Genomic DNA, 20,895 nt, shown 5'->3' with positions numbered 1-20,895 from the left:
TACATTGTCCCTCCTTTAAGGAGATCTTGCTCTCACCAGGAACCTCCCAGCCTTGGGCATAGTTTAGTACCACCTGCCGGACTCACCAAGCTCTCCTCTCCCCCAGTGATGACCACCAACACCCAGACAGGGCTCATCTCATGCCACCTACTCTTCTGAGTGCTTTTGGATCTATGAGCTTATTAAATCATCCAGAGACATCAGGAAGGTGTAACAAGAGAGGAAGCAGGAATACTGACTGCACAAGGAACTTTCAGGATCACACCACTGAAAATCCCACACTGACACCCAGTCTTTCTCACCACCAATGGGCTTAACCAGTAGACTTGCACAATGCTATCCAAAGGTGGATGCCTCTTTCAGAGGGAAGAGGAGGCCAAAGAACAAAGAAGAAAGCTGAGTGGAGTGGAAGCCTTGGGTCAATGTCTCTTTCCCTTGTAACTATGGAAGCTGATGTGGGATGAATCTTGTGCCCCTCTGGGCAACAATAGTGGCAACTCCTGAGGACCAGAGAGAGTTCAGCCTGCCTAGACATTGGGATGAGACTGATATTTCATGTGGTTCCAGGCCAGCTTCAGCAAACAGTTGGTGAGATCTTCACCTCAAGCAACCTTGAAGTTCAAGGCATCCCAATTCCTCAGTCTCAGAGGCTGTTCTGCCATAGGGGAAAAGGAAGTGGGGCAAGGGTGGGCAGGAGAAAGACCTAAGTGGAGGCCTGGAGCTCCTCCACTCAGCCTGCTCTCCAGGGGCATGAGTGTCTTCCATGCCTCAGAAGGCTTCCGTTCCTCCACCTCACCTCCCTCCAGGGAGGAGGGATGGACCCCCCTGTCCCAGCCCCCAGCTGGGATGGGGGCACAGAACCCCGCCCTCTCCTCACCTTGCTCAGAGTAAAGGCATCTGGGCTGTGTCTGTAGAAAGTTTCTTTGAAGGAGCCCAGCCAGATCTCAGCAAGGCGGACCTTATTCATCAGGACGGCCTTCTTGTCCAGGGAGGTGCGGGTATCCTGATTTGGGTACAGGTGCCCAACCCGAGAGCAAGGGATGACCTCCACGGAGCCACCACAGAGCCAGGCCTGCCACGAAGGGAGAAGGTAAGCAACTCTCCCCCTCCCCTTCCAGGAACGGGGGTCTCTGAGGGACTGGCAAAAACCACACAGGAGGTTGTGAGCACGAAGTGGCCAAGAGGATGAGAGCACTTTGGTGCAGTTTCCAGATGGTGGAGGGCACATCTGCCCATCTGCAATGCGCAGACTCAACCCTTGGAGATAAATGCAGCCCAGAGGCTGTACCTCCTCTCTCCAGCCAACACATTCCAAAGGGAAAGATGCCCCCAGTGGCCCGGGAATTTCTAGAAGCTTGTGAGGTCTCCTTTACAGGCACCAGAGCCTTGAGTGATAGAGATGAAAGAAAACCCTCCTCCCACTCTTCACTTCTTCCAGAAGGTTCTCCTGCACCCTCCCATTCCCCCAAGTGTCTGAAGTTCATCTGACAGTGCCATCCTGGAAGAATAGAAGTTACAATGCAACAGTTCTGGGATAGGTAACCAACCCATGGACTAAATATACCAAGAGGGGTTCCCAAACCAAGTGCCCTGGGGCTTCCAAGGGATCTAGGGGCTATTTTAAATTTTTGTCAGAAACAGCGACATCTGTTGTACATGATGCAAACTACAAGTCTAAGGTTATTGATAACTTAGATATTAGCTCTCTGCACGTGGAAGGATGCCTATCTTTGCATCATGCTAAAAGTATCAGGCTAAAGTCAATGTGAAGCACGGGATCCTAAGGTTTGAGAAGCTGAGCAGTGGGCTGAATTCTTAGGACAAAAATTTACATATTATTTAGACTGAGCTACTCAATGCACAGACTGGTTTGGTATCTGTGGGGCCTGTGGGTGGTGTGCATAAAGATCCCTGAGATGCTAAGGGTACCGTGAGCAGAGAATTTCAGGTTCACATTAAAGTGTGAGTGATTGCTAGTTTCAAGTTTTGAAGGTCAAGTTCACGTGGGAGGCCAAGTAAAATCAAGATGGGGCACAAGACAGATGGGAATGGGGGAGGAATGGGAGGAGATTTAACAGACCTAGTCACAATAAATGTATACTTTTTCCCCAGACTCATCTTCAACTCCTGGCATTTTCGATGACTTCTGCCAAGCTATAACCGTTACCACTACCATTACCATGCCAGAAATCCCACCTGTGTCCTACACTGGCATAGGACTTACCTTAAGGGAGAGTTCGAGGTTTTCTCCACCCTGCAGTGCCATGAGTGGGTCATATGCTCCAGTGTTTTGGAAGTAATATCTATCCACAGCCACTACCTCTCCGAGTACTACAGGACTCCTGAGCAGAGAAGATGGGCAGTAAGAGACTGCAGTTCAGAGCCCGGAGCTCCACAGGCAAAGCAGGACTGAGGGCTTCCCCAAGGGAGCTCCAGGGACTGAGAAAGCACGCTCTGGAAATCAACAGTTTTAGTGGCAAGATTGGATCAAAGCAACAATGTCAAAAATCCAAGTATTTTATATAGGACTAAAGTTGTTCTGTCTGCAGGTCTGTTCCTACATCGGAGCCCCAGGGACTGAGCTCCAGGCTCCCAGATCTGCTGGCTATAGTCACTCTGGAAAGATGCTTGGGACCAAAGCCTTGGCTAAAAATAAGATGCCTCCCAGAGCCTGGTGCTGGTGGCTCACACCTGTAATCCTAGATGCTCAGGAGGCTGAGATCAAAGGATTGCAGTTTAAAGCCAGTTCCATGTGCTCTGGGAGAATTACACATGACTTATAAACACAGCAACATAGAAACCTGGAGGAAGGGAATTCAGGTGAAAATAATATCCTCTGGGCTTCCCCCCAAAAGATGTAGCCAGAAGCCTTCTTACAGAGCTCCCTTCATTCAGAAACAAATTTGAGTGCAGCCAAACTCTGGATATGTCACAAGATATAAATAAAACTTCAGAGTTTTTAATTGCAGAGGAGACAGTATTGCATTAACAAAGCCACCAGCTTCAGATTATTAAAAATATTGTTATGCCAAAATACTAAGACACCAAGATTGTGAGATTTCTTGGCACAATTTCCAGATCTATAGATATGTAAGCTTTCTGAGCTTAGTTTTCCTACCTCCAAATTGGAATAATTTTTTCTAACTGTGTTTAATGGGGATTAAAAATAACTCATGTAATATATGTGTGTAATTTATTTATTTTTGTCTTTTTTTAAATCCCAGTTCTGGGATCTGGGGCTCACATTCTTGCTCTGCTTGCTTGTTTGGCTGGTGCTGTATCATTTGAACCATGTCTCCAACCCTGCTGGTTAATTGTAAATGTAGTCTTGCCAGGGTTGGCTTCAAACCATGGTCCTTCAGGTCTCAGCCTCCTGAATAGCTAGGATTACAGGCATGAGCCACCAGGGCCTCAGTGCCAGCGTGTTTTTAAATTCACAAGTGGCATGGACTTAATGGGCACTTGAATGTATGTCTGGGCCAGCACTCTTAAGTCAAATACAGTGAAAGGTGAATCTTCAGTGTAAGTGGCAGAAATCAGGCCTACGCAGACACCTGCATCAAACCATGGCAGCCTCTTGTGCCCAATGCATCATGAATAAAGGCTTGGGTTTAGAAGTCTTTGGCTTTCACCATTATAAACAAGCAACTGTGGACTTGGATTTGCCGCACAACACAGCCAGAGGCAAAGTAGATGGTCTCAGTCCGGTGCCTGGCCCTGTCCTAACTCTGGACCTGCTTTCCAGTAGCTTGATGATGTTGGGCAAATTATTTCTTGTGTGTGTGTCCAGGCAAGGTGAGAACAGAGAGCATATCCCTTATTGTGCCCTGTCAGAACCCCACCCTGAGAACCAGGAGCTTAGGGACATGGCTGGTTTGCACTACTATGAGGCAGCTTGTTACACAGTGGGGGAACCCTAGATCATCCACTCCACAGATGGGAGAGACGATGGGCTTTAGGACTAATTGCGCACGGAGAATGTGGTCCTATTCACCTGCCTGACCCCATCCTTTGTGCTTGGCAGGACTTGAGGCCTAGGAACCTCCAAAGTTCCCATGTGAGAGAGCTGGGTAGATGTCTCAGCTTCTCCCATACCCACCTCAGAGCATCCCTGAAAATATGCTGGGCCCAGCTAGGCTGACTTCATCTCTGGGTCACAGGCCTCACCTGACTGGGCTGATGGGGGATGGTCGAGCCTTCTTCTCAGGCTCTGACAAGGGTTCCCAGTGCAATTCCAACTTCCAGTCCAACACCCCGCGCTGCAGCTCCTGGGCTGGGTAATACTGGAAAGTCTTCCAGTCGATCACGTCTATGAGTGGGGACACCACACGGCTCCTGGGGGATCAGAGGGGGCAGGCGGGGCGTGGGGAGATGGGATGGGGGGAGACAGACGGTTCACCCTCTGGGAATGGAAACCAGATCTATACACACGCTGCCAGGGAGCCAGCCACGGTGCCTGTCGGTATTCCAAATGAGATTTTCCCAAATAAGATGTGGTGTCATTATCAAATATGCACAGATTTAGAAGATGCCCAGGAAAAGAAGATGTAAAAAAAAAAAGTTTTGATCATTTAAAAATTGATGGAATGACATTTTGGATATATTGAGTTTAATCATCTATATTGCTAAAAATTAATTTCATCTTTTTTATTTTGGAATATGAGTACTGAATTAAAAAAATATTTGCATCTCATGATATATTTCTATTTAATAGCGTTGTTCTAGAAAATATGCTTTTCCGTAAGGAATTGGGGCCTATTTTATGAAAAGTACATACCTACGTGTCCCCCCCCCCGCCCCATGCACACCTTCTTTTTTGCTGGTCTTGGGGGCTTGCACTGGATGCTGGGTGCTGTCTCTAAGCTTTTTTGCTCAAGGCTAGGGCTCTACCACTTGATCCACACCTCCAACTCTAACTTCCTTCAAAGCTTGACCACCTGGGAATCCCCAAAGGTACTGAGTTCTCTGTAGTTGTGGAGACCCAGTACTTTCTGAGGGATGGATAGGTGTTCTGCTGGGCAAACCCGGAGGCCGGAGTGAGTTACCTGTCACCTGCTATTCTGCTGAGGAGAGGTTCCAGCCAGCCGGAGTGGCATTCACAGCGGGCATTCATGAACACTAGCACATCTCCTGTGGCCCGGTTGGCCCCCAGCATCTGGGCCTTGATGGTACCCAGCCTCTTGTTGCTCCTAATCAGCTTCACGCCTTCCAGTCTGGTGACATATTCACTGAGAGCAGACTTGAGTTGTTCTAGAATGACAGGGGTCAACGGGGTCACAGACGCCATAGCCAATGGAACTAAGTGGGCCTCATTAAGGTCACTGCTGGCAACTCTCTTTGGAGCACTAGGGGCCTGCACGATGCCTTTGAAAGGCTGGTTCTACATGGAAGGGAGACAAAGACCCTTGAGGAGAAGAATGAGAGAGGCTTCTTCAGTTTCGTGCTTAAGCTAGAAAAAGTTTGACTCGTATGTGTGTTGTGTGTGTGTTCACAGGCAATCCACATGTACACGAGGGCACGTGTATCTGTGTATCTAAGACAAACCAGGGAGGATTAACTCTTCAGTTCCCACACTCCCTAGGGACACCAATAGGACATTTATCATTGGCTGACAGGGACCACAAGGCATGATCTCAGGAAGCCCTGCCTCAGCTGATGGTCTGAAGAATCTCTGGGCATTTTTATTAGCCAATCCAGCCCAATCTGGCCAAGTTTCTGCCATGGCCAGGTTGGAAAGACTTCCAACAAGAGGACCTTAGACAGCTGACAACATGTCTGATTCCTCTGTCACATTGCCTGCTGTGTCTCTAAGTAACATACCACCTTGCTTGGCTTTCTTCATGTAGCTTCATCTTCTCATGAAGCCAGAGTGGACTTTGGCTTAATTTCTGATTTAAGTCAGAAACAGAGGACTTGAGTCAGGATGTTCCCCAGCACCACCTGTCAGCTTGTTAGAGATGGAAATTCCTGAGCCCCTCTGGGCTCCCCCACCTCTGTGGTATTTAATGAAACCCACCACATTTCACATTCACCTAAGGTTTGATTGCTGCAGACTAGGAAGTCAGGCTGGGTGGTTCTTTCTCCATCTTCTTTTTAGGCTGTTCTCTGAGCTGAGTTGTTTTTTTTTGTCAGAGGAAGCATTTCAGGAGACTCTATAGGCTGGGCTATCTGGCCCCCATTTTGCCCCTCTTGGTCTGACTCAGTTCTGGCAAGTTCTCTTCTCTGGCCTCAGTTTCCTCTTTGGGACAGTGATAGATGCAAAGGGCTTTGCCCAGGGTCTAGCAGACAGTGTGCCCTAATGGCTGCCCTCTGTGATTGCAGAGTCGTGGTGGAGAGCCCAGGGAATCAGACACTGGGGTCCCCATTTGCTTGGCTTCTTCCTCTTCTGTCTCCCTTCTCCCACTGGTCTCCCCTGGGCCCTTCTTTCATGCTCCAATTACAGGTGAGTCTTCAGGTAGAGCCCTACCTCTGGGGAACTTCGCTTACAGTAGATTCTACCCCCATCTTTTCCATAGGAGTTCCCTTCCCCTCTGGGGCCCAAGGCTAACCCCAGCTACCTTGCTGGCTGAAGTCGTCCACCAGGATGATCTCTGTCAGCAAGGCCCTGGGTGCCGTGTCCAGGACACTGTGCACAGTTCTCAGGAGGGTGGCCCAGGCCTCATTATGGAAACACAGGATCACGCTGGCTGTGGGCAGGCTGCCCTCGGGGTGCTGCTGCAGACACCTGGGGGGAAGAGAGCCTGGAGCTGCAGAAAGCACTTGACCCATGCTCTAAGTCCCTGGAGGCCTGGCTGGGCCTCTGGTTCTATGCCCTTCCCAACTCCATTGTGCTGTCCAGCTCTGCTGAAAACTACCATATAGAAAGAGACAGGCGTGTCTCTATTAGCTCCCGCTCTGATCCCAAGAGCCCCTTTGCTCTGTCAGTCCACACCCCATCATTGCAGTCAGCAGGGACTGGGACAGTTCTCAACAGCTGACTGCCAGCATCTGGAACAATGGAAGCAAATGACAGTGTTACCAAGGTCCGGGAACTGCTGTGAGCTAAAGTGTGTTGACGCCCCTCCTTGAGCATTTTGTGAACACAGTGCCGTCCACTCAAGGGCTGCACACCTGTTTCTTTCTAGCTGTATTCCTGCATCCTAGCATAGCACCTAGCCCCTGAGAAGTGTCAGCTCATTTATTGGTAGCATTAGGGTATGTGTGTGTGTGTGTGTGTGTGTGTGTGTTGTGTGTGTATGTGTGTGTGTTGTGCCAATACTGAGGCAGGAACTCATGCTCTCCTTTAGCTATAGCTGTCCAAGGCTAGCATCCTTCCATTTGAGCCACAGTTCACACCTGCCTCTGATTCTTGGTGGTGGTGGTAAGAGGAAATATGAGAAGCCCTTGGCTGCAACTTAAGCATATTTCTGGGAGTCTGACTGTTTCCTAAACTAGGAAAGGAGACTGGGGGTGCAGAGACTGGATTTAGGAGTCCTGTGGGGGCAGATTCATGGGGACAGAGGTCTGTCACTCTGTTCTCAGGGCATAATACCACCATGTGTGTCCATGGGGCTGGTCCCTTTCTATCAATCCACAGAATGTGAGACTTGGATATAACACATGCATGTGGCATAATGAAGCTTACACCCCATCATACAGGTAGTTATCACTACTCAACAGTGAGACATTCAGGATGTGGGGTGTGACATCAAAACCAGTACCAGAATGCCAGACAGGACAGTCAGGAGAGCATATATATAGGCCATGTCCTTCCTGCAGATATCCAGGCCTCTGTGAAGGCTCAGAGAGGGAAATGGGCTCCCCATGTGCCAGGAACTGAAGGAAATGAAGGACATCAGCAAACATGTTGCCTCTTCTCCTACCAGTGCAGGGAGGGTCTTGGGTCTGGCCATAACCTGGCCAGCCGTCTACAAACCTCCACCCACAGGAGGGCCTTGGGTTTTGCCATGTCTCAGGCCAAACCCACCAGATCCAGGAGAGTGTCTGGCCTGTTTCAAACAATCCAATCAGGAACCAGGCCAGTTTGCCATCCTGTGGTCACTGCCCTGGGAAAGGTCTGGCCTACTTCAAACATACCAATCATCATCTGGAAAATTGCCTGAAGGGAGGAGAAAAGTAGGTGGGGGGAAAAGATAGAGGCAAGGTAAAAGCAACAGCTCAGGACCATGGAGGGACAATCAGCTTCCATTCACACTGCTCATTCTTCTGAGTGGCCGTTACTTTCTCTTTACTGAATAAACTCTTAATTGTCCTTGCTCCTGACATTTATATCTATGCTGCTGGAGAACAAGAACTCACCATACTTATATCTCATACATCAGAAAGACATTCTGAAATACATTTTCAGCCCGGTGCCCGTGGGTCATGCCTGTAAACCTAGCTATGATCTGAAGATCGAGGCTCCAAGCTAGCCCAGGCAGGAAAGTCCATGAGACTCTTATCTCCAAAGAATCATCAAAAAGCTTGAAGTGGAGCTATGACTCAAGTGGTGGAACACTAGCCTTGTGGGGACGGTGGGGGGAAAGCTCAGGGATAGCACTTAGGCCCTGAGTTCAAGCCCCAGGACTAGCTCAAAATAATGTTAATTAAAAATATATATTCCCCCTTATCTTGTCTAAAAATGCAAATAGCAATTTTCTAACTTTTCTTTAAATCCTTCAGTGAAATAAGCAACAGGTAGGCAGACCAAGCAAGGGGGCCTTGTGCAAGCGATTATACCTCTGAGCACCTGCCTCTGATTCTCCTTGTTGACTGGGTTGTCAACCATCCTGGGCCCCTGTCATAGCAGAGTCCAGCAAATCAGTGAAGCAGTGCATAGCAAAGTCTTTGGGATTTTGTAAGCCAAAGTGACCAGGTGCTCAAGCAGAGGATCACGAAGGAGAGACCAACAGCTTTGGGACTGAGGGAACCTAGACTGGAATTCTGGCTGTTATATACATTCCTAACTAGACAACTGGCTACCTTCCCTCACTCAGGGTTGCAGCCAGGATCAGAAGGGATAAAAGCAATCAAACATGTGCTCACCCTCTCTGCTCTCCCACCCATCCCTCTTGCCTGCTGCCCCAGGATCCCCTAGGAATTTGGAAAATGCATTTGGATGATGATTTCAAAGAGAATGAGTCATGGTGTTGCACCAGATTGCCTGGCTGTCACACATGAACCAAAGCTTCTGCCAGCCCTCTTGCCTGACCACAGTGGACAGGCATTTTGTCACTTCAGCCGCACCACCAGCCCGTTTTGCTTTAGTTATTTTTTTGAATAGACTCTCAGTTTTGCCTGGGCTGGCTTCTTCCTACCTATGCCTCATAGGTAGCTGAGATTACAGGTGTACCACCATGCCTAGCATGTTTGTTGAGATGGGATTTTCACTAACTTTTTGCTTAGCTGGCTTCAAATTGTGTGTGCACCACCCAATCTTCACCTCTCAAATAGCTAGGATTACAGGTGTAAGCCAAAGAATTTGCCTGAGGATATTTAACTGTTAAGTACAGCTTGACAATGATGTTTGCTAGTATGGGGATCCTGAGGTTGGAGCACAGCTGGGGGAAAAGAAAACCTTCAAGGAATGAGTAAGGGTGCTCGCTTCTATATGAGACAGAGCATGAGAAGATCAGAGTCTTCAGTGGAGGCTGATTCTGCCAACCTGTCATTCTCTATTAGGTGACAAAGGGAACAAAAGGTGTGTACAGTCTCCCTCTGTTTGTGATAGCCCCACAGTTCCCTTCTGAGGGATTCTAGGATATCCCTGGCTTGCTCTTATCCTGGTCCTTTAACCCTCGACAAGGTATGGACACTGTCTGGGAGTTGCAGGTGTGAACACTGACCAGAGGCCTATAGAGTGCCCTGGAGCAATAGTGCCAGAGCCAGCCTCCCCTTCAGAGTGGCCAGATGAAACTTCTAAATCCTCCCTCTGAAGAGTTTGCCTCTCCCTGTGAGTAGCAGTATCTACCAACATCCTTTCCCTCCGTTGGAGTGTGTGTGTGTGTGTGGCGGGGGGGGGGGGGTGGTGACTGTAAAAGACAAGACAACTTACAGCCAAGCGATGGTGGCTCACGTCTATAATCCTAGCTAGTCAAGAGGTTGAGATCTGAGTGGTAGAGCACCAGCTTTAAGTGAAAAACCCAAAGGAGAGCATAGGGCCCTGAGTTCCAGTCCTAGTACCAGCATTAAAAAAAAAAGAGGAAGAGAGAAAAAGAGAAAGAAAAAGGCAAAGTGCAGCGTTGCCACCTCTAATCTGATGGCCAAGCTCAGCTGGTTGTACCCAGGAAGCCCAGAGTCAACTAGTGTCAGTGCCTCATACTCATTCTCATTCCTGCCACAGCCCCATGGGGGGCAGGGGCTCTTCATCCTCAGAGGCTGAAAGTGTGATGTTTGTGAGTTGCCTTCAGGACATGGCCAGTAAGGTCCAGTAGCACCACTTGCAATAACCCTGCTGACTTTTCATTGGTGGACGGGGTGGAGTGGAATGGATGGGGGTACTGAGATGAGCCCCACCTCCTCACACTGCCAGCCAAGCCTCTCAGATGAGCTGCCGCCCCATTCATCAGTCAGCCCTGTCCACCCCCTCTCTCAGGTCAGGCAGTCAGAGCCTGCAGCAGCGGGGTCAGGAGTCATCCCGGTGACTCACTGCCTGGCGAGACAGAGATGGCAAAGAATGGCACGGACCCTGTGCTTGTAATACCACGTTCTGCTGGACAACACAACTGTAGCCCAATAACACACCCTGCCCTGCCCCTGCCACACCATGTTCCCCACCATGCCCTAGGTAGTCCCAGGGCAGAAGGGAGGAAAAAAAGCAGAAGAGATCCTTGCGCTGCTTCCCCACTAGCTGTGGGCGGGGGGGGGGGGGGGGGGGGGGGGGGGGCTGCTGTAGCCCTGGCTTAGGGGCCTGTTCTAGAACCACATATAGGTGCATATAACTCTCCATGCCCCGTCTCCCCTTGGACGCCCCCCTCCCCTCCCCTTCTCCCCTCCTCTGGGGGATCAGAGCAGGGAAGCTCCATCTTCCCTCCATCTTTCCTCCTGTCTGATTCACTTTAGGCTCTTTGCTGAAGAATACAATGTCAACTTCTCTTTGGACTTTAATCCTGGGGGAAAGCATCACACGCTTTAACTTACTTTTTCTGTTGCCCCATATAAAGATGTTACTATCACCCCAATTTACAGTTGAGGACACTAAGGCTCAGAGACCTTGAGCAGCTTGCCCAAGGTCACACAGTGAGAGGTGTTGCCTGGATTTGACTCCATGTCTACAGTTCTGTGAGCAGATGAATTAGTCACACTCATGCATACCTAAGTCAGGAAAGAACAGGGCTTATTTACTTGGAGCTGACCTGACACAGATTCAAGGATGAGCCCTTCAGGTTATAGGGAGACTGTGGGCTCTACTTCTTTTCTTTATCTCTCAGTTCTAGGACTGATGTCAGAAGCAACTTAAATGATATTCTTGCTGGGTTCTATGAATCAACTAAAAGCCCCCTATCTTTTTATCTGTGCCCTTTGATCTGAGCTATTTTCTGTTGCCTCTCTTCCTAAGAAGTTTGCAGGGATTAAGATAGCCCTCTTGTGTGAAAGGCAAGCTGCCCCTCCCACAAGCAACATCTCCTTAGTACCTTAAAGCAAACAGCCCCAAACAGGACAGCATCTTGTTCCTGTAGTAAAATAACTTCTCTGGAACTCCTCCAAGAAAAAGACTGAGCTAATGGTTACCCAGGCTTCCACTGTGAGCTAGGACTGCTTACTCTGCTACCTTTCTCCCTCCCTCTCCCCCAGTGCCATGTGGGAACCTCTGAGGATGGCTGAGGATGTCCCGAGTGGGCTGTCTTCCCATGGCTGCCATGTAATAAAACTCCTTTCTCTGCCTTCACCATGTCTCTGTATTTGACATATGGGACTGAGTGCCTGGACTGAACTTGGGACTTGTGGATTTTGAGCCTGGGGTCTAAAAACCTGGTTCCATTACCTTTCAAGAAGAATCTGAGTTCTCCTACTTCTCCCTCCCTTACTCTTGTTTTTTGAAATGTAGGTGATTGAGCTCTGATTTGGTATGGAGTCTCCAGTTGTAGTGTGGTAGTGTGTGTGTGTGTGTGTGTGTGTGTGTGTGTGTGTGTGTGTGTGTGTGTGTGTGTGTGTGAAACAATAAGGAATTACATGTGCACAAACTTTGGTGAACCTGCGGGGTAGCCCTTTACTGCTTAAAAGCAGTACTAGTCTACAGGGGACTTAGCATCTTGGGCTGCACCGTGGATCTTCTGAAAGGCTTTGAGGTTAACCTCTATGGTGGCACACATATCTACGTCTGAGGCTCCCTGTTCTGGCCAGTCTGGCTGGCGCACAGACAGCAACGGGACTCAGCAGGGTCCTCCAGTCTCTGCAGTGTAGCAGTGGCTGGCAGATTGTAGCTACAAATGCTGAAGACCCATACTGAACCTGCTGAGTGGGAAGCTGTGGGGTGGGATGAGGCCGAGAAGGGCAGCAAGAAGGCAGGAATCTGTTTTCTTTGGAGCCAGTACTGGGGCTTGAATTCAGGGCCTGGGTGCTGCCCCTTAGCTTTTTTTGTTCAAGGTTGACACTCTACCACTTGAGCCCTCAATTCACTTCCAGTTTTTTGGTGGTTAATTGGAGATAAGAATCTCATGGATTTTCCTGCCCAGGTTAGCTTTAAACTGGGATCCTCAGATCCCAGCCTCCTGAATAACTAGGATTATAGGCATGAGTCACCAGCACCTGGTTCAGGATTCTGTTTTAACCAGCCACCCGGGGGCTCTGATGCCACTCCGAAATACAGGCTCCTGGAGAACCAAAGCACTAGCTCACAGGAGCCTCTTAGGTGCTAGGGAAGCACTGCCTTATACTCCATGCCTGGAAGATCAAGGAGAGTGGGTCTGGCCAAGCTTTGAGGCTGTTAGTGCTGGAGTGGGAGTGGTTTGTGCAAAGATAGGAGGATGGGAAAGACTTTCTCCACCTTCCTTCCTTCCGACAGCAGCTTTGCAGAGCTGAGTTAGTCCTATGTGTTGGTTCCTGGCTCTTCCAGGACCAGGAACTGTTCTCTGGCTCATTGCACCACCATCTCAATGCCTTTGAACTGTCTGGTGAGGAAAAGACTGGTGGAGGGTCTGGATTCCATAGCCAGGAAGGAACTAGCCTTAGGTTCTCATCTCACTTCTTAGTCTCAACAGAGGAGTGTCAAGGTCTCGCTTCCTTGTTGAGCTGATGCTGAGTCTTGGGCTCCTAGCTCCCACTGAGTATTTCATGGGACACACCCAGCTCTTCTGTGCCTGGGATGTGACACCAGGTGGCCTCCACTCCAAGTACCCCTGAGGATGCCGTGATGAGCATCTTCTATTGTCTCTCTCTACGGACCAGCGTCAGCTTCCTGATTAAGAAGGAAAAACCAGGCTGGGTGTGGTGGCTTATGTCTGCATTCCTAGCCACACCGGAGGTATAGGTAGGAGGATCTATGTCTGAAGCCAGCCTGGGGTAAAGACCCTGAGACTTTTGCACCTGACTTATCAGTGCAAAGTCTGGGATCTGGGCCTGTGGCTCAGGTAGTAGAATACCTGACTAGCACACATGGGACTATGAGTTCAAATCCCAGTACCACAAAACAAAACAACAACAAAATTCTACAAGACTCTACCTGAAACTTACTAAAGCAAAAAGGACTGGGGATATGAACTATACCCCACTCTACCATCCTCCCCTCAAAGGAAAGCCAGAAATGTACTAAACCCATGTGACTTGCCCATTGTCCGGTCTAGGAAGTGGCAGACTTAGAAAGTCTGGTTAAGAGCATGGCTTTAAGTTGGCATGATGTCTCAAGTCATCTGGAAGCAGAGATTAGGGAATTGCAGTTCAAGACCAAACTGAGTAAAAAAGTTTGTAAGAAAGACTCCATCACAACCAATGGGTAGGCACAGTGGCACATACCTGCTTTCTTGGTTACAGGGGAATTATAAGAAGGAAAATCTCAGCCCAGGCCCACCTGGAAAAAAGTGAGATCATGAAAATAACCAACATTAAAGGTGGCTGGAGGTAACACAGGTGGTAGATCACCTGCCAGGCAAGCAGGAGGCCCTGAATTTAAACCCCAGGGTGATTTGGGTGTTGGACATGTGGACAGATGACATGGCACAAGTCCATCTACTTTTCTCGACCTTGGCTTCACAACCATAAAAATGAAACCCACTTACTAGTTTTGTTATGTAAATTAAACAAATGGAAATAATAGTGCTCAAATAAGACCTAGGGTCTGAAAAAGAGGAGCAAACAAAGGCCAGGGCTACTGGGGGAGATGGGATTGGTGGAAGAATTTGTGGCTGGGACTTGTCTAAGCTACAGGTTAAGGGTGGGCTTTCAGGAAGCTTGGGGGCAGGAGGAAGTGTGGGGTACATGGCCCTGGAAGTCTTGTTGTTCCAGGTTTGGCAGGAAAACTGTAATGCAAGCCCACATATAGTAGGTCCTTAACACATGGCTGTTTCTTTCATGTCTTGTACTTCAACCTAGTTTTAAGGAAGAAGAGAAAAGCACTGTCTCTTGGAAGGAGGGTGGAGTTATGCCACACTTCAGCAGAACTCTCGCATATCCAGTGTTCAGAGCCTGACCTACAGGTGACAGTCTGGGGCCCAAGGTCACAGGTTGCACTCACTGGTGGAGTCCAGCAGAGGGCGCTTCCCACCTCTGCATAGAGCTGGCAGCCATGAGAAGTCTGGAAAGCTGGAGCACAGAGTCCAACTGCATGGCTTTGCCTGGGGTTAAGGGTTTCCTGGGTACCAGGAGTTTTTAGTGCTAAAATAGGTAAAGTTCCAGGAAAACTGAGACAAGCTGGTTAAGCTGGCTGGAAGAAAAGCCGCAGAATGGTACACATACGCATGCACACATTTTTTACATTAAACACACCTGGCACAAAATCTACCTGCTTGCACCACACACTTGCATATATGTACACCACACACAACAAATGCAACATGCTTGAACCCATGCACACTCCCACTTACATGATCCATAATACACATGTAACACAGCCACAACAAATACATGTACTTTATGCACCACACATGTGCATGTGTGCATCGCACCATACATGTGTACACACACCAAATGTACAACATACACAATATACGTGCATATTGTACTCATGTACATCTCACCCAGTAATGCATACATGGGTACAACAAACGTGTTACAAAATTCACTCACTTTGTACCACACACACGTGAGCTATCATGAACTTCATAACACATTTGTATATGCACAAATTTATACACAATATACATCCAATACACACAGGCACAATAATGAACAAGCGCACCAGACCCAAGCAACATTATCACAACACACATGGCACATTTGAACCACATAAATACATACAAGACATATACAACATCATGACACATGTGCACCAATATGCACAATGAATATACATAACACCCCAATCCATAACATATATAATACATGTGTGTACCATGCACACAGATACACCCACAACTTGAACACACGTGCAACCATGCCAACCCCCCATAGCTCATATTTGCACACATCACACCACATATACAACACACCCACTTGCCACACACTACACAGTACACCACACATATCCCCAACACTTGTTCAATCATACATGCATGTGTGATACACAGTGCAATGTGCAATATACAATTTATATCATGCAATGCATGGTACAATGTATAATACACACAACATACAGGCACAAAATTGAGGACACACACACACAGACACACACACACACACACATCCCTTTTGGGATCCAAAGATTTGTTTCCAGTCATTCTTCTTAGTCACAAAATGATGACGATCAATCTTGCTCTGGGGCAAGGGAAAATCATATCAAAGGAATCTGAAAGTATTCTTGCATCCGCAAGCATTGCTTTACCAGGTGCTGGGCACTGGCTGCACAGTGCACATGCAGTCCTGACCTGTGGGCTCAGCAAGAAGGAGAAGCAACACAGAGCAAGTCAATGCATCAAGTGCCTTTTTAGCTTTAGTTATAATAAGTGCCTGGAGTCTAGAGAAAGCACAAAGCTAGCCTGGGCTGGAAGCTTCCTGTGAAGAGCTTTCTAAGGCAAGGCTTTGAAGTCAGTGGAGAGGTAAGGACTCCAGGCCCAGCATGGTGCTGGGAGGGCCCAAATCAGGCATTTTAGGAGCTCTTACACATCCCTTGCCTGGAGGGATAAAAGATTTATTTGCTTTCCAGGAAACAGCTGGGCTTTGAGGAACCAGAACTTCGGAGGATGGGTCTGAGATCATCCAAACTAGCCAGTCCCTCTGCTTCTGGAGGTGGGTAAGCAGCCTCAGGTCCTGTCCCATGGCCAACCATGGTAAAGGAGGGTGGGGATAAAGAGGGAGAGCCCATCATCTCCCTGGGCACAGACCTGCATTTGTGTATACTTCCCAGCCAAGCTCCTCCGGTTGGGGTCATCTTGCCAGGCTAAGCTTTAGTGAAGACAGTATTCCAGCAGTCACGCACTGAAACTAGTCTATCAGGCTAAAGAGGGTGTTCAAGAGCCGTGATTCAGGCAGACTGGCACTTAAATGCCTGAATCTAAATTCCTGCTTTGGCACTGGCTAGCTGTGTGTGACTGGGGTGAGCCACTTGGCCTCTCTGAGCCTTATTTTTCATTCCTACAAAACGAGAATGAAGCTAATAGTTACACCCATCCTCCAGAGTTGCAAAGACTTCACAGGACTTTATGAGTTGTATATGGAAAGCTCAGATTAAAACCAGGTGCGTGGCATGAGCTGCCTAAATGTGCACTGCAATCGCTGTGTTGATTAAAAACAAAACAAAACCACACAAAACACTAAGAAGGGAGCAGAATACCCACACTGGCTTGGAGTGGGTGTGAAAAGGTGTCTTGAGGAATTCCTGCTGAGTTCCTAGCCGGTTACATACACACAGCTGTTCCTGCCTGGCCCTCCAGGCCAGAACTGGAGTCCTGGACAGGGACGGGATGAGGGAGGAGATCTAGCACAGTTTGCACCTTCACTTTGCAGCCACCTGACTGGCGTTGGGGAGGGGGAGGAGGCAGACCAGCAAAGGGGAAGAAGCAAGGGGGCTTTACTTACAGTGGATGCCGGGCCTCAGGCAGGGTCCTCCGCAGGGGGATGCGGGCTCTGTGCCCTTCTTTGAGGCCCTGTTGGTCCAGGCTGTGCAGAGTGAGTGCCTCTTCTTCTGCTACCTCCCCATCCTCCTCCTCTGAGGCTTCCTCTTCCTGCCTCCTGCTTGCCTGTCTGATGAACCGATAGCCTCCTCTTCTGCTCTGGCTCTGGTTCCTCCTGGCTCGGGGTGAAGCCACAGCCATCAGCAGCTGATCTTCCCGCAGTGAAATGAAGGGCGGTAGATCGTCTATGAAGCTATAATCCTCCCCCTCATCCTCAGTCTCCAGGATCCATTCTTGGGAGTCTCCAAAATCCAAGCGGTACCCAGCATCAGAGCTGCGCTTGCTGGTGCGGGCCGTGGCATCCTGGGGCAGGGTGGGTGGGGGCGGGTACAGCATGACCACCATCATCAGGAGACATCCCAGCATCACAAGGAGCAGCCGGAACGGAAGTCTGCATGGTCCCTGTCGCTGGCGCTTCCTTAGGAGCATGCTGCTACAATTGCCAGATGCAACAGGTTGTGTTCAGGTTTGCTTGCTCACACCGCTCTGGGTGCCTCGGGGCACAATCTGGCTTGCTCAGCTCACCTGAGATTTGTCTTGCTAGTCGCTTAACCAGCTCCTTTTCGTCCTTCTGACATTTGCCAACCACCTGTGTTAAGACCTGCTTCCACTCATGATGAGAAAGCCACAGGACCTGAGTATCACCCTGGGTCCTCTCTAAGTGGATTTCTTTAATTGCCTTCTGCAAGCCCATTCCCACGGACTTCAGACTGAATTGTTTGCTCCCTGTCTCCCTGGTTTTCTCCTTGAGAAAAAAAGTAAGGAATCCATTCCTCTCAGGTGTTTAGTTCCACGTGTTTCTCTCCCTTTGCACAAGTGGCTGGGCTGTAATGAGATGTCGGGGGCCAGCTGGTGGAGCTTCAGTCAAGCAGCGCTGACAGCCGTCCTTCTTTGGATGGCTTCAAGTCAGGTCAGATCAACAGATGTGAAGTCGCACGCAGAGCCTGATTTCCTTTCACACATAGCTCTGCTCAGCCCAGAGCCCTGTGCCAGACACAGGCCGAGCCAAGTGTGCGCCTCGCTCCTGGTCCTAATGCCCTCACTGTTCCAGGGCGTTTGCACAACCCCATGGTGTCAGGCTAGAACCAGATCAAAACAAGAACATCCCAGGAGTTCAGATTTGAACCTTGTTTGCAGGAGAAATCCTTTCCCCACCCCCAGGAGCAGGATCGTCTATTCCCTCCGGATTCAGACAAGTTGTACATAAGACGCAGATGCCAGGAGCCAGCTATTTCCATCCTTGCCTCCCCTCCAGGGATCTGCCAAGCCAGCTTGAAGTCTCCCCCCTGGGGGGGACCACTGCTCTGGCTTTTCTGAAAGTGAGGGACTGGGGGATACTCCTGTTTGTTCCTCTTGCTCCCACTAGAGCACCTGAATTCCTACTGTGTGCCAGCCAATCAGAGGCACTCTGGAGGAGTGGCCTGCTCCTTTGGTCTTAAGTCCATTCAGCCTATACATAGGTAATGAGCTCCTACTATGTACAAAGAAAACAAAAAATATGGTTCTGGGAATTGGGAATACAGTGGAGAAGAGAGGTCTGTATGTATGTCCTCCCTGCTTCCCGAGGAGACGGATGATTGGTTAAATCTACAGTGGGTCAGACAGTGCTAAGGGCTGAGGAGGAAGATGGAAGCTGAGATGGGAAATGGAGGCTGAAGATTGATTCTCCCAAGATTGATTCCTTGGCTGAGAACAAAGGTGGCTTGGGGAGTTCACTTGGTGCAAAACTAAAAATGCTTCTCGGGCTTTGATCACCTGGGTCTGTGTGCAGAGCTAAGCTCTGTTGCTTTTCTCTTTGGCCAGGTACAGCTCATGCCACTCTGCTCGGGGAGCCGGGAAACACTGTAGGATGCCCCACACCTACACCCCAAAGCCCCTGTGGGACTTCTGTCTCCACACCATGGTGGGGTAGGTAACAGTGGGTCTTGCCAGGGCTCTGGACTGTACCTGAGGAGGGGGAGTTGTGCAGGGGTCCTGCCCCTTTCTTCACTCATATTCCTGTCCCAGATGGACTTAGACAAGGCATTTCCATGCCTGTAGCTCAGCTCGGAGTCACCTGCAGCTGCAGGTGGACAGGGGCCGAGGGAGATGGCTTGCTACCTCAAGTGCCTGAGTCACTCTGCCTGAGCTTCCCAGTGCCAGGGCTGCCAGCTCACCTGTCATGCCAAACAGACTAGAAGCTGAGGGGAGGGGGATCTAACTCCTGGAGCAACATCACTGATTAAAGAAAGAAAAGTTATGATGACTTCTCAGTAGACAACACAGGGTGGACTTGTGGGATGTCTGGAGGTGTGGGCTACACGAGTCTCCAAAAGAACCACTAATGGGAGTGAGGCCCTGGAGTTTACAAGACAATCTGCTCACCAGTCCATCCTTCATTCACCATTTCCACTCTCCTATCCTTTACTGTGTGTGTGTGCGTGTGTGTGTGCGCACACACGCGCGTGTGCACGCATGTGTGTATGTGCTTAATTGGAGATAAGAGTCTCACAGACTTTCCTGCTCAGGCTGACTTTGAACTATGATCTCAGATCTCAGCCTTCTAGGTAGCTAGGATTATAGATATGAGCCCCTGCATACACTGCATGCATGTGGGAAATGTTACAACTGGAACATTCCTTGTACAACTAAAGTATGCCAAAAGAAGAGAAGGGGGAGAAGGAGGAGGAGGAAGAGGAGGAGAAGGAAGAAAGAAAGAGAAGAAAGAAAAAGAAGGAGGAGAAGAAAGAGCAGCAGCCACAGCTAGGTTGCTGGTGGCTCATGCCTGTAATCCCAGGTACTCAGGAGATTAATACCTGAGGATTATGATTTGAAGTTAATCTAGGAAGGAAAGTCCATAAGATTTTTACTTCCAACTAATCACCAAAAGAACTGGAAGTAGAGGTGTGGCTCAAGTGGTAGAGCATCAGCTTTGAGCAAAAAGGTAGACAGAGCCTGGGCCCTGAGTTCAAGTCCGACTACTGGTGCGCACACACACACACACACACACACACACACACACACACACACTTTGTTCACTGAAATCTCTCCTTGGACCCATGTTCCATGGCAGGTGAGACTAGAAGGGAAGGTGTTGACTTCTCCATAGCATTTTAATCTTAGTGTTCTGAGCACATAGAGTTTTCTCTATCAGCTGGTTCCTGGACTACTTTTTGTAATTCAGATTCCTGAAAAGGAGTAGAAGAACCTGAGCTACAAAGGCATAGGGAAGGGGTGAATCCCTTTGTGTTAGCTCTTGGGTTTTAGGTTGTTCTGGGAGCATCTGAGAGATGGGTGGAATAGAGAATGAAGAGCAGGTAAAGGAGGAAAAAAGAGAAGGAAGAGGAGAAGGTACTATGCTAGAAGCTAAGTTTACCTAAATAACCAGTTAAGAGGAAGCAAAGAGTAAGTGGATGTGTGGCTCAAATGGTAGAGCACCACCCTTGAGCAAAAATACTAACCGACAGCCAGGTACTGGAGGCTCATACCTATAATCTTAGCTACCAGGTGGCTGAGATCTGAGAATCCTGGTTCAAAGCCAGACCAGGCAGGAAAGTCTATGCAACACTTATTTCCAATAAACTCCCAAAAATGTTGAACATGGAGCTGTGGATCAAGTGGTAGAGTGCTAGGCTTGAACAAAAGAAGATCAGGGACAGTATCCAGGACCTGAGTTCAAGCCCCAGGATCAACACACACACAAAAGCTAATGGACAAAGCCCAGACCCTAACTTCA

At 49.0% G+C, this 20,895-nt stretch overlaps 1 protein-coding gene across 1 annotated transcript in view; it reads right to left on the bottom strand.

The window, feature by feature from the left end:
• Positions 1-18,058, bottom strand: part of Galnt15 (polypeptide N-acetylgalactosaminyltransferase 15) — a 29,966-nt gene extending 11,908 nt beyond the window's left edge. Inside the window, exons 1-6 of the mRNA XM_042679976.1 lie at positions 17,086-18,058; positions 6,558-6,724; positions 5,046-5,250; positions 4,168-4,335; positions 2,225-2,342; positions 878-1,072 (exon numbers count right to left, since the gene is read on the bottom strand). Of these exons, the coding sequence (XP_042535910.1) occupies positions 878-1,072; positions 2,225-2,342; positions 4,168-4,335; positions 5,046-5,250; positions 6,558-6,724; positions 17,086-17,609 (1,377 nt within the window). The 5' untranslated portion in view covers positions 17,610-18,058. The remainder of the gene's footprint in view (positions 1-877; positions 1,073-2,224; positions 2,343-4,167; positions 4,336-5,045; positions 5,251-6,557; positions 6,725-17,085) is intronic.
• Positions 18,059-20,895: the final 2,837 nt, after the last annotated feature.

Source organism: Dipodomys spectabilis, unplaced genomic scaffold (assembly GCF_019054845.1).
Source record: "Dipodomys spectabilis isolate Male_0828 unplaced genomic scaffold, ASM1905484v1 ptg000054l, whole genome shotgun sequence".
Taxonomy (NCBI): Eukaryota; Metazoa; Chordata; class Mammalia; order Rodentia; family Heteromyidae; genus Dipodomys; species Dipodomys spectabilis.
This window is presented reverse-complemented; position numbering and strand designations above follow the sequence as displayed.